Source organism: Electrophorus electricus, chromosome 5, assembly GCF_013358815.1.
Source record: "Electrophorus electricus isolate fEleEle1 chromosome 5, fEleEle1.pri, whole genome shotgun sequence".
In the NCBI taxonomy this organism is placed as follows: Eukaryota; Metazoa; Chordata; class Actinopteri; order Gymnotiformes; family Gymnotidae; genus Electrophorus; species Electrophorus electricus.
This window is the reverse complement of record NC_049539.1, coordinates 14896786-14910437: the sequence shown is the minus strand read 5'-3', so window position 1 is coordinate 14910437 and position 13652 is coordinate 14896786. Positions and strand designations below refer to the sequence as shown.

The 13652-nt window shown below is 37.7% G+C and overlaps 2 protein-coding genes and 1 long non-coding RNA gene across 4 annotated transcripts in view; all 3 read right to left on the bottom strand.

Annotated features, from left to right (window-relative positions):
• LOC118241452 (choline transporter-like protein 4) overlaps positions 1 to 6690 on the bottom strand; it is a 63471-nt gene extending 56781 nt beyond the window's left edge. Inside the window, exons 1-16 of the mRNA XM_035526471.1 lie at positions 6681 to 6690; positions 5589 to 5637; positions 5273 to 5346; positions 5077 to 5155; positions 4483 to 4582; positions 4052 to 4184; positions 3470 to 3581; positions 2354 to 2415; positions 1941 to 2094; positions 1710 to 1809; positions 1470 to 1578; positions 1280 to 1383; positions 938 to 1011; positions 609 to 679; positions 399 to 493; positions 88 to 166 (exon numbers count right to left, since the gene is read on the bottom strand). Coding sequence (XP_035382364.1) covers positions 88 to 166; positions 399 to 493; positions 609 to 679; positions 938 to 1011; positions 1280 to 1383; positions 1470 to 1578; positions 1710 to 1809; positions 1941 to 2094; positions 2354 to 2415; positions 3470 to 3581; positions 4052 to 4184; positions 4483 to 4582; positions 5077 to 5155; positions 5273 to 5346; positions 5589 to 5637; positions 6681 to 6690 — 1405 coding nt within the window. The remainder of the gene's footprint in view (positions 1 to 87; positions 167 to 398; positions 494 to 608; positions 680 to 937; positions 1012 to 1279; positions 1384 to 1469; positions 1579 to 1709; positions 1810 to 1940; positions 2095 to 2353; positions 2416 to 3469; positions 3582 to 4051; positions 4185 to 4482; positions 4583 to 5076; positions 5156 to 5272; positions 5347 to 5588; positions 5638 to 6680) is intronic.
• LOC118241480 lies at positions 2378 to 3576 on the bottom strand. The gene is made up of 3 exons (XR_004776115.1): positions 3470 to 3576; positions 3293 to 3376; positions 2378 to 2466 (listed from the first exon to the last, which is right to left on the bottom strand). It is a non-coding gene; the product is annotated as an uncharacterized LOC118241480 (long non-coding RNA).
• A 4045-nt stretch (positions 6691 to 10735) lies between the features above and the next one.
• LOC118241284 (choline transporter-like protein 4) lies at positions 10736 to 12047 on the bottom strand. Of its 2 annotated transcripts, none has more exons than XR_004775967.1 (4): positions 11937 to 12047; positions 11727 to 11821; positions 11401 to 11485; positions 10736 to 11147 (listed from the first exon to the last, which is right to left on the bottom strand). XR_004775967.1 is itself a non-coding variant. In XM_035525894.1 (4 exons), the coding sequence occupies exons 1-4, from the start codon at positions 11912 to 11914 to the stop codon at positions 11062 to 11064; spliced, it is 270 nt and encodes an 89-aa protein (XP_035381787.1). In that variant the 5' UTR covers positions 11915 to 11958; the 3' UTR covers positions 10736 to 11061. The 2 variants fall into 2 exon arrangements, 1 of the variants encoding a protein (XP_035381787.1); XM_035525894.1 differs by having other exon boundaries at positions 11911 to 11958.
• Positions 12048 to 13652: the final 1605 nt, after the last annotated feature.

The window sequence follows — 13652 nt, the reverse complement described above, 5'->3', positions numbered from 1 at the left end:
GGGAATGAGTGTATGTTGGTGGTGGTGGTGTGTGTGTGTGTGTGTGTGTGTTGTGTGTGTGTGTGAGTGTGTGTGGCTTACAGAAGCAGAGAAAAAGGGTGTCCACACACATGCTGTACACACTGAAGAAGCCCTGAGCGATCAAGTAAGCTCCTGCCATCACCGTCTAAAAAAACAGCAGTAGTAGATATATACGCTGGGCCGTCAGTACTATAACAGGCACTGCTCTACAGAATAAATGTGTAAATCCTGGTTATTTATAAAGTGACTTTACAGTTGCTGTCATTAAACCCATTTATACAGTGTACTGAATATGCTGATGTTTTGATCTCACACAGAAGCAAGTGTCAGCACTTGAGTTTGTTCTGAGGTTATCCGACAGTGGAGGCAATACATACGATAACGGGCAACCAGTAGTAATGCAGCAGCTGAATCTGGAAATTGTCATCTGGCAGCCTGATTCTCCCAGAGAAGAAGAAGAAAGCCAGCAGACCTTACAGGGAATGTAGAAAACCCCCAGAGTTACCTTTTAAAGTGTGTTGTACCTTTTAAATGTGATGAAGTGTAGTATGGGTAACATACACATGACTTCACACTGTATTTCTCACCCACTAATCCGACCACCAGCACCTTGCCGGAAAACAGCAGTGTGTCTGTAACACAGTCCAACACCACCACCCTGTGGACAGAGGGACATGGTCAAGGACAGCGTGCTAAACTTGAGCTAGAACAATTGGTACTCATATTAAAAATATGTATACAAATTATTTTCACATGAGTATGTACTGATAAATTCCTCCAGTTAATATTTTTGCCTTCAAAACAAGGAAATGGAAGTAATTTGTTCCACAACAGCAACATTAAATCATTCATATTCACACACAACCCCATACGTTCAATAATATGTACGAAACATCTCCTCTGTCTGAGGACTTACCGGTTAATATTTCTCCTCAAGAGCATATAAGCATTCTTGCCAGACACATGGAAATTGTTTCCATGTATAGCAATCTGTATATTATCAACCACAAACAGCATGTTGAGTCAGATTGTACACTCAGTAAATTTCACTAGTCATATGGACACAATTACATACTTTGATGCTATTACCACAAAGTGAAAAAAAAAACCATATCATACTAATATACACCATACAGTTTTTCATTTAGTTTTTATCTAATACTCATACTAACGCTAGACAACCGATCACTGAAGACACATAAAAACAGTTATTTCAGCATCGATCATTTTTTTGTGTGCAGCTAGATATGAGACACACCATGATATAGGTGTTTCTGTGGAAGAATTTGAGGAATTTATCCAGGAACCAAAAGCAGCATTTGAGGGACATCATCACAAACTGACAACAGAAATTCCGGCAGTCTGTGGAGTAGACAATTGTGTCACATTACAGTTACAGACAGGAGAAAGCAGGACTAAGGTCATGAAGGTTTTATATATATTGTTACCTCTGAACCTATGGTCAAGATACTTTATATGAGTAATAATGTAGGAATGCCGAGACTGCACTGATTTGAAGAAAAATGTTAATGGGTTTCTTGTATCCAAGGTGATTTTCTGTTTATAAACAACAGCAACAACAACAAAAACAAGCAGGACATAGCAGATGGCTGACATTTGTTTAAAGAAATGCTGGCAATGGATATATTTACTACCGCCTATGTGTCTGAAGGCCTAAAAAGCTCTACCTGTTGGACTCTTTGATCAGTGCCAATGCAACAGATATTCTCCTCCCCCGATGTGTCAGGAAGAGTAAAATTACGAATTCCAAAAGACACAGGCTCACCACTGCCACATAAACACAAACACACAAAAATCATTCACATACAGCAACAGTATAAACCAAAGCCATGCATCCATTCTTAGAAAAATTCCTTTCTTTACAACATGTTTGTTTCTACTTTATATACTGTCAATACATGTCTTGTGAGAAAATCTGATAGCCCTTACAGAAGAACAGCCACGTCTCTTTCACTTGAAGGTAGACAGAGAATTCTGAATTATAAGTAATGTCACCGAGGGTGAGTTTGGAGTGTCTGTAGTGGTTATATTCCCGGTAACAGTAGTAGATACCTGAGAAAGACAGAGTAGACAGCTTACATCCTCATTCACTAATCTAACCCCCTGCAATTTGTCTTTAAAATTAAGGGTCCCATGCAGAGTTCATACACTATAGGGCAGCAAATCAGTGCCAGTCATAGAACCATCCACAGTAATTTGGTATTTTCCTTGTTTCAGTGCAGCAGGAGACCATTCATGAAGGGCTTAATTATTACCCAGTGAGCTGGTCGCTAATGGCAGGTATGTTAAAACATGTATCGTAGAGGCTTACCATACGCTCCAGCTACGAGCACTCCCACGATGAGAGCCAACAGTAGCACGAACATCAGATATCTCATAAGCAGGAGGAACATGAGGCTAACAACCATAGCAACCACCAGACCTCTGAGAGAGAGAGAGAGAGAGAGAGAGAGAGAGAGAGAGAGAGAGAGAAATATTTACTTAAAATGCATACAGAAAGTTTCAAATTTGTTGTGTATTACTCATCTTAAAATTGATTTAACTATTTTTCCTCATCAATCTAGATAAAATACTCCTCAACAAGAAAACAAACATTGGTTTTTATAATGTTTTGTACATTTATTTAAAATAAAAGTCTGAAATACTGCATTAACATACATATTGAGGTCTGTTGTTAAGACACTTTTTATTGAGCTCTGTTGAATCCTACTTCTATCAATGGTCCCTGTAATTTTTTTTAAACTTCATTAGGGTTCACCTGTGCTTCACTGAATTGACTGAACATAATCAGGGAAGGCAGAAATCTGTCTGTTTATGGACTCACAGTTCATAGTGTCTGAGTGAAAGCCAAGTCATGAAGTTCAGAGAATTGTGTCAAGAATTGTGTCAAGACACAGATCAGGGGAAGGTTACAAGAAATATTCTGCAGCTTGGAAACTGCCCAAGATCACAGTAGCTTCCATCATTCTCCAATAGAAGAAGTTTGAAACCACAAACAGTCTCCCTAGATCTCGCTGGCCAGTATTATATGTAGTATTGTATTGCATATAGTATTGTATTCTATGCAGATTGATGAAGGAAAATCAACTGAAATCTTTCTGTATATATATATATATACACACACACACACACACACACACACACACACACACACACACACACACACACACACACACAGAGACACACACACACACACACACACACTATACAATGTCTGGGTGTAATACAATCTTGTATAAAACTAACTTACATTAATATCCAATACCATGATGTAGCAAAATCCTCAAAAATCCGTAACCCCACTGACTTAAAGTTGAATCCTGAAACAAGAGAGCTGCAAGCAAAAAATACTGGTCAGCAAAAGCAGCTTATAGATCAACACCAACCATCCATGCATATGTGTGTGTGAGTGTGTGTGAAGGATTACTCCATAGCACTCTTTATGTGCTTGACTGTTTCATCTACGGAAGCGAATCCAGGGAGAGAGAAGTCTGGAGGAACGTCCTGTAGTTCAAAGCTAGGCAGGCATTTCCCTAGTGCTGAGGGGAGAGAGACACAGAGAAACAGAAAAATAATATGACTGTAAAAATGAAACCTACTGACTTATGATGGCGGTAAATGCACAGTCCTGGTGGTTTGGTTATGTTTTAGTGCATAGCATAGTCAAACTGTTACAAAACAGGATGGACAAATAGACAGGTAGTTGTAAAGGTAATCCTGCTGTCTGTACCTGGTTTACTTGGGGTGTAGAAATACGGACAAAGCTCTTGATTGAGGATGTCTTGAACACTCTGTAGTAGAAATGCATGTGAAAATCTCATTAACATACTGAATCCTATGTATGTGTGATTGGCTTAACCAATGAATTAATTCCATCTACTTGGAACAAAGGGTTGCATATTGCAAAGACTTCTGATATGACAGATTCTGTTCTGTCAAGAGGGTGGTGAGGATTTATTTGCCAGCGATAAAGTTGGTTACATTGCTCATTTGCAGTGTGAGGTTTTACCAATTGTGGTTTGGGCAAGGTCAAGTCTAGGATCACAATACTGCTGCTGAAAGAAGTCTTTAGGTAGGGCATCTGGGGCATACGCCTCTGGGGGCAACTTCCAGAACTCCGAAGGGCATTTTTTAACACAGACCTGCAAGCCAATGCACAAACACACAGAGTGAAGGAGATCTTATTTGAGCAGCTAAACACAGTGTTGCTTTTCATATTTATATCTACACTTCATTGTTCATTGCATGATACAGCAAAAGGCTCCTAAGCCAAGCAACAAAAAGATACCCAAGCCCCCAGACTTACAAACTTGCATTCACATACTACATAATAAACTGTTTTGTAATAAATGAGTCTCATGTGCAGATTTCTAATAGGCTACATTCAAACGTGTTCAGCCTCTGTACAATTTCAACAGGAAATCTTTGTGGAAATCTCACTTGAGTGGTTGGACACTGGAGACCCTCTAGAGTGGCATCCATTTCTGTGGTTGCTCTGGCACACTTCAGAACGTCAAAGTAGAGGACATTTGGTTTGTCACTGAAACACAAGAGGATGCTGGAAACAAATGCAGCTTGACACATGAATATTAGCCAATTAAAGAAACTATTTTTATTCAGTTTTTTGAGGCATGTGCATCAGGCTTCAGTGGTGTAGTCACACCATTACTCCCCTAAGTGTTCTTTCTTCTAGGGTGAGTTTGATTGGGGTAAACAATAAACTCCGTAGTGTTGTGACACTCCTAGACCTGAGTTTGGACCCTTTGTTTTAGAGGCAATCATTAAACATGTGTGATTTGATTGGGTCCACTTGTTGCTGTGAATTGCCAATCATGAAAATATTTAACCTAAAATCTAACCCATCTTGCACTGTTGCTCTTTAATGTATCCACATGATTTGAACCTGCACAGCTCCACTGTAATGCTAGTTCTACTCATTTGAGAGAATATTGACAGTGTTCCTTACATACTGAGTGTGCTGTTTTGGTATTCCTGTGAAGACATAAATACTAATCCAGTATGTGAGGGACTTACAAATTGACTCCAGATCCACAGAACATCCCAGTGGAATTCCGGGGCAACAGGACATGACGAGGGTCTCCATACAACAAAGCTGTGTTAGAACCTCTGTTAGAAGGATATCTCACAAGCCATACATGTGTAAAAGACCTTTCTTATAAGCCCAGAATAATCATTTTTCCATGAAAGTGTAGTTGGAAATGTTTCTTACCCAGGATGCCAATAAGCATATAGCTGACAATGGCAGCCACAAAAGTCATACAGCAGATAATGTCTGTACAACTCCTGAAGAAAAACAAGAAGTATTGCTACACACTTGTATCATTTCAATTATGTAATAAAGTTATTTAGCTAAGTCAAATGACTTTCAAATAAGTTTTAGTAGATCTATGGCCTTCATATATTTCTTGTATAGAGCTAATAACAGACATTCTGTGATCCATGATGTGTGTGCTTTAAATAGTTTACTAAAGTCAACTGATATGAAGGAGTAAATGGGAGGAACATTGAGAGATTTAAGGACTCACCTCTTGCTAACTGGTCCCCTGAAAAAAGGCTCATATGGGAAAGGTTCCCCTGAGAACATAGAATATAATGAGTTTAAACCTATGAAAAACATACATTCAGTCAGGTGTGTCTGAACTTTTGACTGGTACTCTATATTTTGTCTAACACATTTTATATACAGTTACATATTTTTATGACACCTTCTGTACACATATGCTTTTGATCTGATACATAGTTACAGATCGTACACTACATGAATGTTTTTAATATGAAATAGACCTAGCAAGTATGTAAGAGCTATTATAATTTTAACATGAAATGTACATGATAGTTTTGTACAATGTTTATTTGTTAACCATTGCATATGGCGTATGGGATTCTCATAAAATCTTTGGCATATGGATGGATATATCTGAAAAAACAAACAAACAAACAAAAAAAAAACACCTCACCATTATAATGCGGTTTCCTGACCATCGTACTCTTCCTCCTTGCACTTTCGATCACACAGAGTCCGCAATGTGTAATGTTACAGTAAAAAATATTCTTACATATGATACTCTGTTCTTATGACGCACACATTCCAGGTTATGGACACATTGTGACGTGTGAAGTCACAGCACGTTCTCATTCTCAGCTCATCAACAAAGGCATCTTGGTCGCGAGCACCTGCCTTCCATGCTGTGCGATGCTCACACTCTGCTTGCTATGTCATGCGTCGGATATTTAGGCCTATACGCTTAAACTGTCCAAGGTTACTGTGCTTTTAACGTACTAAAAAAAGCTAAACAAATAATAAAATAATCTTTACATAATAATGTAACCTTAGGCTTGTCACCAAGATATAACCTGAGGCTAAATGACACGCACCCCGTCCCCTCCCAAAACTACGTCTATGCGACTGACAAATAATTTTTTGACAATTCTGAAAAAAACTTTAAAGTCTGTAATGTATGCCAGAATAAATGAATGCTCCCAACTCCAATTTTTATCAGGAAGGACATGGACCCTGATTGATTGTTTATTTGAGATAAATAAAAGTCTGCAGTCAGTCTGCGCTTAAAAGAAGACTCTCCCGCCCCCAATCGAGTAACACTTTTAGTACATTTTACCGTCATTCATCGTCGAATCACAGGACGATCGCCGTGTGATTCGTCTGTTCGTCTGTCACTCAGAGCTGATCCATTTCTACGTGTGTTATTGATGAATTTGTGTGTCAATCTGTGTGAAACTAAACAATAAACAATCATGAAATCATTACGGCGTTCCCTTCACGTCGGATACATTTCCAAAAATGTTGTAAAACAAGTTTACAGCTGCTGAAGTTGCAGCAGTTTTGGAAAATAGCGGCGAAGGTAACGGAGCTTTAGAGCCTGAGGGTTTGATTCCTTTGATGAAGAAGAATACAAAAATAAAAGATATCGATGGCTAAATTTATATGATTTTACAATGTTGCTAACGAAACAACAGTGGATTAAGATAGCTACTATATATACTGCTTCTGTGAAAAATTAATGAAATTGATTTCTGATACACTTAGCACAGTAAAAATAATACAGTAAAGTACAGTGGGAAAACAAATCACACACACACACACACACACACACACACACACACACACACACACACACACATATATATATAATTATTGTCAAAGGTTTGTTTTTAAGCATGACAACAAAGAAAGTAATGCTTTCTGAAATTAACTTAAATTTCTTCTTTCATTCCAACAGATGAGAGGTTATTTTAGCCTTTGACTGAAGATAAGGCACATGCACTACACAAATTTTACTTCCTCAGCTCTAGTATATTTGTAGAGAAAGACAAAGAGAGAGTGTGTGTTTGTGTGTATGCATGTGTGTATCTGTCTCACATCTGTGGCCCTTTCATGCTCGGCAATCGGGCCTTCTACCAGAGGTCTGGAAGTTTTAGCTTTGCTGCTCCCAGGTTTGCACTCTTGTGGACTGAGATTGACAATGTCATTCTTGAGATCTGTTGAAGCTACTCCTCGAGCTTAGGAGTCACTGCCCCAGGTTCCCCTATCACCACTGGGACAACCTTGATGCTAACCCTCCACATTCTCTCTTCTTTCAGTCCCTGGTATTTTTGCAATTTCTCATATTGCTTCCTTTAGATGTTTCTATCACCACTACTGTTTTCTCTATCTTGTCCACTGTCTCAAGCATGACTACTGCAACAGCATATACCAGTTTCTTGGTTCCAGTTACACTGGTTACTGGTAATGTGCATATTGCAGCTTCATATCTGTTAGCACACTGTCTGATGACAACCAGTGACATCACTCGTCAACTTTCTGGAATTTCCAGAGCGACATTTTTGGGGTTTTTCCTTCAATTTACTTCAGTGAACATGTTATTTTAGTTTTAATTTACATGTGCATTTATTGTAGTATCTAAGATAATGTGAACTCTTTAGGGAGGTCTATTAGGTGGTGCTTGGCCTTTAAACCTATGACAACAAAGGAGACATTCTTATTTTTGTGACATGCTTTAAGATCTCGCCTATGGTAACTTTACCCTGGTAGAAGTATTCTATCGACTTTTTCAGCCATCAGCAGTAAGTCGTAGTCAGTGTCTCATTGACAGTCTTTGTGCTGCCTGTACAGGATGAAGCCCAATGACTTGCTAGAAGAGGTGCAGCTGCCTGTCCAACATTTTTCCTTCCGGAGCCCCGTCCTAAGCTCCGCCCCCACACTTCCAGAGGTGGCTGCAGAGCACAGCCAATCCAAGGACAGTTCCAAGTCCAATGTGTGAACAGCACACGCTTACACAGTGCCACTTTCGTACCCGTCCCGTTTGCTTCCATCTGGGATGACCGCAAATATTTAGCCAAATCACTTGAACCACTCTTCATTAAAAACATCAAATATAAAAGACAAATGCTCAGTACTGTCCAGACCCAACAAGTGCCTGACATATTCATTATCTAAAAATCCAGTGGACAAGCAAAAAAATTAGAATGCCAAATCTGAAGTGCCAAAATGTGCCTCTTACCTGCTGTCACATACTGTCAGTATGTATTAGGACCAGAAATCTTGTATACTGTTTGCTTAATTGAATCTCATGTGAAGTCCCTTGTAGCCAAACTAACATTTGGACACAGCAAATTCAACACTAACTGCCCTGATTCTTTTATACGTTTAGATTTTTTAATTATTATTATTATTTTTTTGACATGTTTCAGTTAAAGACATGTTTCATTGAAAGAAAAAAAAATAATGTAGAAAGCAACTACGTTGGAACTACATCTCAAGAATTCGAAGATGTCTACACAAAGTCCTACTCAAATGCTTTACAGTGTTGCCAAATATACACTGCTTTGATTTTCACTGATATTTTGAACATCAGTGACCAAAGGCAGTTACTGTGGGACCAAAATCATACTGTGTACTGTGGCATTTTATGTATGTTGTCCATAATCAGTATTTAATTTTGTTTTGGTGTCAGTTATGGCCAGAGAAATCCAAAACCCAGTTCCTTTCACTGACCTCTGCAGAATACCTCTGTGTGTAAGTCTGGTGAAGAGATGTTGAAATGAGGTGTGGTGTGATCCAGATAGTAAATGGAGAATCTAGAAAAGCACAATAGTTGGTTAGGTAGCACATTTTAGCACATTTTTTCTTGTAAATATTGATGAAGTATCACTGGAAAGGTCTTCACACTGGAACAGAGCCCTAGCATTCCCCAATTCAGTTTCAGTGGTTCAAGGGAACAACCAAGCGGCTCTTGTTATTTAGTGCTACTCCTTGTTTACATCTGAAATTTACATCAAGGTTCTTAAACGTGGCTCTCTATTTTGGATTCTGTTCATTTTAGGTGAACTGATCAGAGGGGAAACACCTTTATGCTGGGTAAAATTTTAAAATTGTGTTACATGCTGGAAATTAAAGTTCACATCCATATCCAAGTTATAAATACAATTCACAAGCTGAAGCTAACTATATCTTAGTGCACAGTATAACTAGCCACAGTGATATTAACTATTTTAATTCTTTCAAAACAGATGAATATATGGCTTTGTTCTTATAATTCAGTTTCTACCTTATTGTCATTTAAAATAACCATTGATATTGCTGACAATTTGTTTTTTTTTTGCAGCATTGTAATTGTTTTATATATATAATGACTATCCATTACAGACCACAAGGTTCCTTTTTTTTTATAAGAAGATACAATTAACCACTGGTAGAGACTGAGGATCAAACTTGTCCAAACAGGATTGTAATATTAGCATTCACAAGGTGTTTTGTCACAATGTCCTTCACCATAGTATTTTTGCATTTTTCTCATTGCTGTTTTATGTTACATTAATAAATTAAACATATATTTACATTTCTACTATGAATCTTTTAAAGGTGGGCTGGCCATTGTAATGTCTCGTTTGTTTGGCCTAGGCCAAAAACTATTTTTCTGTTGGTTTTACTCTCATTTAACATTTTCAGCATTGGAAACAAAATGGCTCTGTTGCATTTGGTGTTGATATCATTATGGTAGGCTTTAGTGGATGTACTAGTGTATATGTTAACAAATAGATGCACACCACCAGCTGTCCTAAATCTTTGTGTTAAATATTTTACACTGATACAAATGACCTAGATCCCTTCTAAAGTTCCAGTTATTACTGGCAACTATACCTTTGTCTTTAATTGAAAACCTGTCTTAATTGATTGGTATTAATCCTTATGAGAGAAAATCCAACCAGAAATGAAATATATTGGTTTAAAGTGAAAGTAATGAATGATGTACTGTACATTTTTAGTGCTGAGAACCAGTCTGTATAAACCATTTGAACTGGACATTTTTTCAAGGCATTGTCTTCTGTAAAAATTGCATTGTGTGAAAATCAAAATTACTCTAAGCCTGTTCAGAATGGTGCATGTATTGGTCATAACGGGCCATGTGGATGAGCTTATGACTTCATACGTGTGAAAAAAGAAAGGAAAATAGATTTCTGGGATTTTATATTCTTATTGTTTTTTTATCAACTGTTGTATCACATCATAAATGTATTCTATATGTTGTAAACGTTCACATATTTCATATATAAAATAGTATTCAGTTAATAAAGTAAGAACATTTGCATTTAGCTCAGTCATTCTTACTAGTTTGTATACTCTCTATTATACTCAGAAATAAAAAAATAATATCGTAGCATACCATGGAATGTGATCTTTTATGCATAATCAGGAGTTAGCAAAGAACTAAAACTTCTCATATACCCCAAATTTAGGCACAAGCTTACTCCTACTCAGTGTTTGCCAGAACATCCAGTGTGTGTCTGCTGTTTGGTCAAAACCAAATCAGTCCTGATAGAGGCCCCGTCAGCTGTCTTCTGAACATTACAGTAGCGATCAGAATGCTGAGCAGTTTTACAGCAACAAACAAAAAAAGACTAACATAAATGCTTGTTTGGTTTATTTATGAAAAGTATGGAAAAGGATGTGGTCGAAAGCTGTCTTTTTTTTAAGGCTCTTTAGGACTTATTGAGGATTCGCCACAGAGACCCGGACATGTAGTATGGTCTCAGCATGGTGCCCTCATTACGCTCCAGATCCTCCACTAGAGGAGACAAAAACATTACAGTGGAAGTGAAAACAATGTAGTCCTGTTGATTGGAATATATAGTAGCTTAAGACTGAAATGTGAGCTAATAATGTTTTTTATAATTCTACTCTCTCTGAAGTAAAGGGACTGGACCATGCAAGCTTTCAACTGTGTGCCCAGTGTCATGAACTGGTGGAATGAGTGTATGTGTGTGTGTGTGTGTGTGTGTGTGTGTGTGTGTGTGTGTGTGAGTGTGTGTGTGGCTTACAGAAGCAGAGAAAAAGGGTGTCCACACACATGCTGTACACACTGAAGAAGCCCTGAGCGATCAAGTAAGCTCCTGCCATCACCGTCTAAAAAAACAGCAGTAGTAGATATATACGCTGGGCCGTCAGTACTATAACAGGCACTGCTCTACAGAATAAATGTGTAAATCCTGGTTATTTATAAAGTGACTTTACAGTTGCTGTCATTAAACCCTTTGGTATCTAATTATCAGTGTACTGAATATGCTGATGTTTTGATCTCACACAGAAGCAAGTGTCAGCACTTGAGTTTGTTCTGAGGTTATCCGACAGTGGAGGCAATACATACGATAACGGGCAACCAGTAGTAATGCAGCAGCTGAATCTGGAAATTGTCATCTGGCAGCCTGATTCTCCCAGAGAAGAAGAAGAAAGCCAGCAGACCTTACAGGGAATGTAGAAAACCCCCAGAGTTACCTTTTAAAGTGTGTTGTACCTTTTAAATGTGATGAAGTGTAGTATGGGTAACATACACATGACTTCACACTGTATTTCTCACCCACTAATCCGACCACCAGCACCTTGCCGGAAAACAGCAGTGTGTCTGTAACACAGTCCAACACCACCACCCTGTGGACAGAGGGACATGGTCAAGGACAGCGTGCTAAACTTGAGCTAGAACAATGAAACACATAAAAATGACTGATCAAAGTAGCCCTTTCTTGGCACTCATATTAAAAATATGTATACAAATTATTTTCACATAAGTATGTACTATTAAATTCCTCCATTTAATATTTTTTAAATCAAAATATAATTAGTCAAAATATAACTAGTCAAAATATAATTACAGATGTCTTGAATTAGCATTATGTCTACTCAAACTGTAATTAGAGATGTACTGAATTAGCATTGTGTCTACTCAAACTGTATTTAGCCATATCTGGAATTAGCATTATGTCTACTCAAACTGTATTTAGAGATATCTTGAATTAGCATTATGTCAAATCACTTGAACCACTCTTCATGAAAAACATCAAATATAAAAGAAAAATGCTCAGTTCTGTCCAGACCCAACAAGTGCCTCACATATTCATTACTTAAAAATCCAGTGGACAAGCAAAAAAATTAAAATGCCAAATCTGAAGTGCCAAAATGTGCCTCTTACCTGCTGTCACATACTGTCAGTATGTAATAGCACCAGAAATCTTGTATACTGTTTGCTTAAGATGCTTGGTAACTGAGGACATGCTATTCTCTTCTGCACATGCCAAGTAACTTATTGGTGTGGTAGTTAAGTAATTTAAAAATGTTTTAGCTTCAAACATGTAATGGAAAGTCTGCGCAGGCCTTTGACATGTTACACAGAGAAATGACAATGATTAATTTGGGAAAATATCAGGAAATATAATTAATATATTACAAAATATAGTAATTTCTATATCCTGAAGTGTGTGGTATCATCTAATTGAATCTAATGTGAAGTCCCTTGTAGCCAAACTAACATATTTGGACACAGCAAATTCAACACTAAGTGCCCTGATTCTTCAATACGTTTAGTTTTTTTTTATTATTATTATTTTTTTGACATGTTTCAGTTAAAGACATGTTTCAGTGAAAGAAAAAAAAATAATGTAGAGAGCAACTACGTCAGAACTACATCTCAAGAATTCGAAGCTGTCTACACAAAGTCCTACTCAAATGCTTTACAGTGTTGCCAAATATACACTGCTTTGATTTTCAATGATATTTTGAACATCAGTGACCAAAGGCAGTTACTGTGGGACCAAAATCATACTGTGTACTGTGGCATTTTATGTATGTTGTCCATAATCAGTATTTAATTTTGTTTTGGTGTCAGTTATGGCCAGAGAAATCCAAAACCCAGTTCCTTTCACTGACCTCTGCAGAATACCTCTGTGTGTAAGTCTGGTGAAGAGATGTTGAAATGAGGTGTGGTGTGATCCAGATAGTAAATGGAGAATCTAGAAAAGCACAATAGTTGGTTAGGTAGCACATTTTAGCACATTTTTTCTTGTAAATATTGATGAAGTATCACTGGAAAGGTCTTCACACTGGAACAGAGCCCTAGCATTCCCCAATTCAGTTTCAGTGGTTCAAGGGAACAACCAACCGGCTCTTGTTATTTAGTGCTACACCTTGTTTACATCTGAAATTTACATCAAGGTTCTTAAACGTGGCTCTCTATTTTGGATTCTGTTCATTTTAGGTGAACTGATCAGAAGGGAAACACCTTTATGCTGGGTAAAATTTT

Coding starts and splice junctions, on each gene's coding strand:
- LOC118241284 (XM_035525894.1), bottom strand. Junction 11,486..11,726: donor ACTACTGGTTGCCCGTTATC/GTATGTATTGCC, acceptor CTGTTTTTTTAG/ACGGTGATGGCAGGAGCTTA. Junction 11,148..11,400: donor CACCCTTTTTCTCTGCTTCT/GTAAGCCACACA, acceptor TGTCTCCTCTAG/TGGAGGATCTGGAGCGTAAT.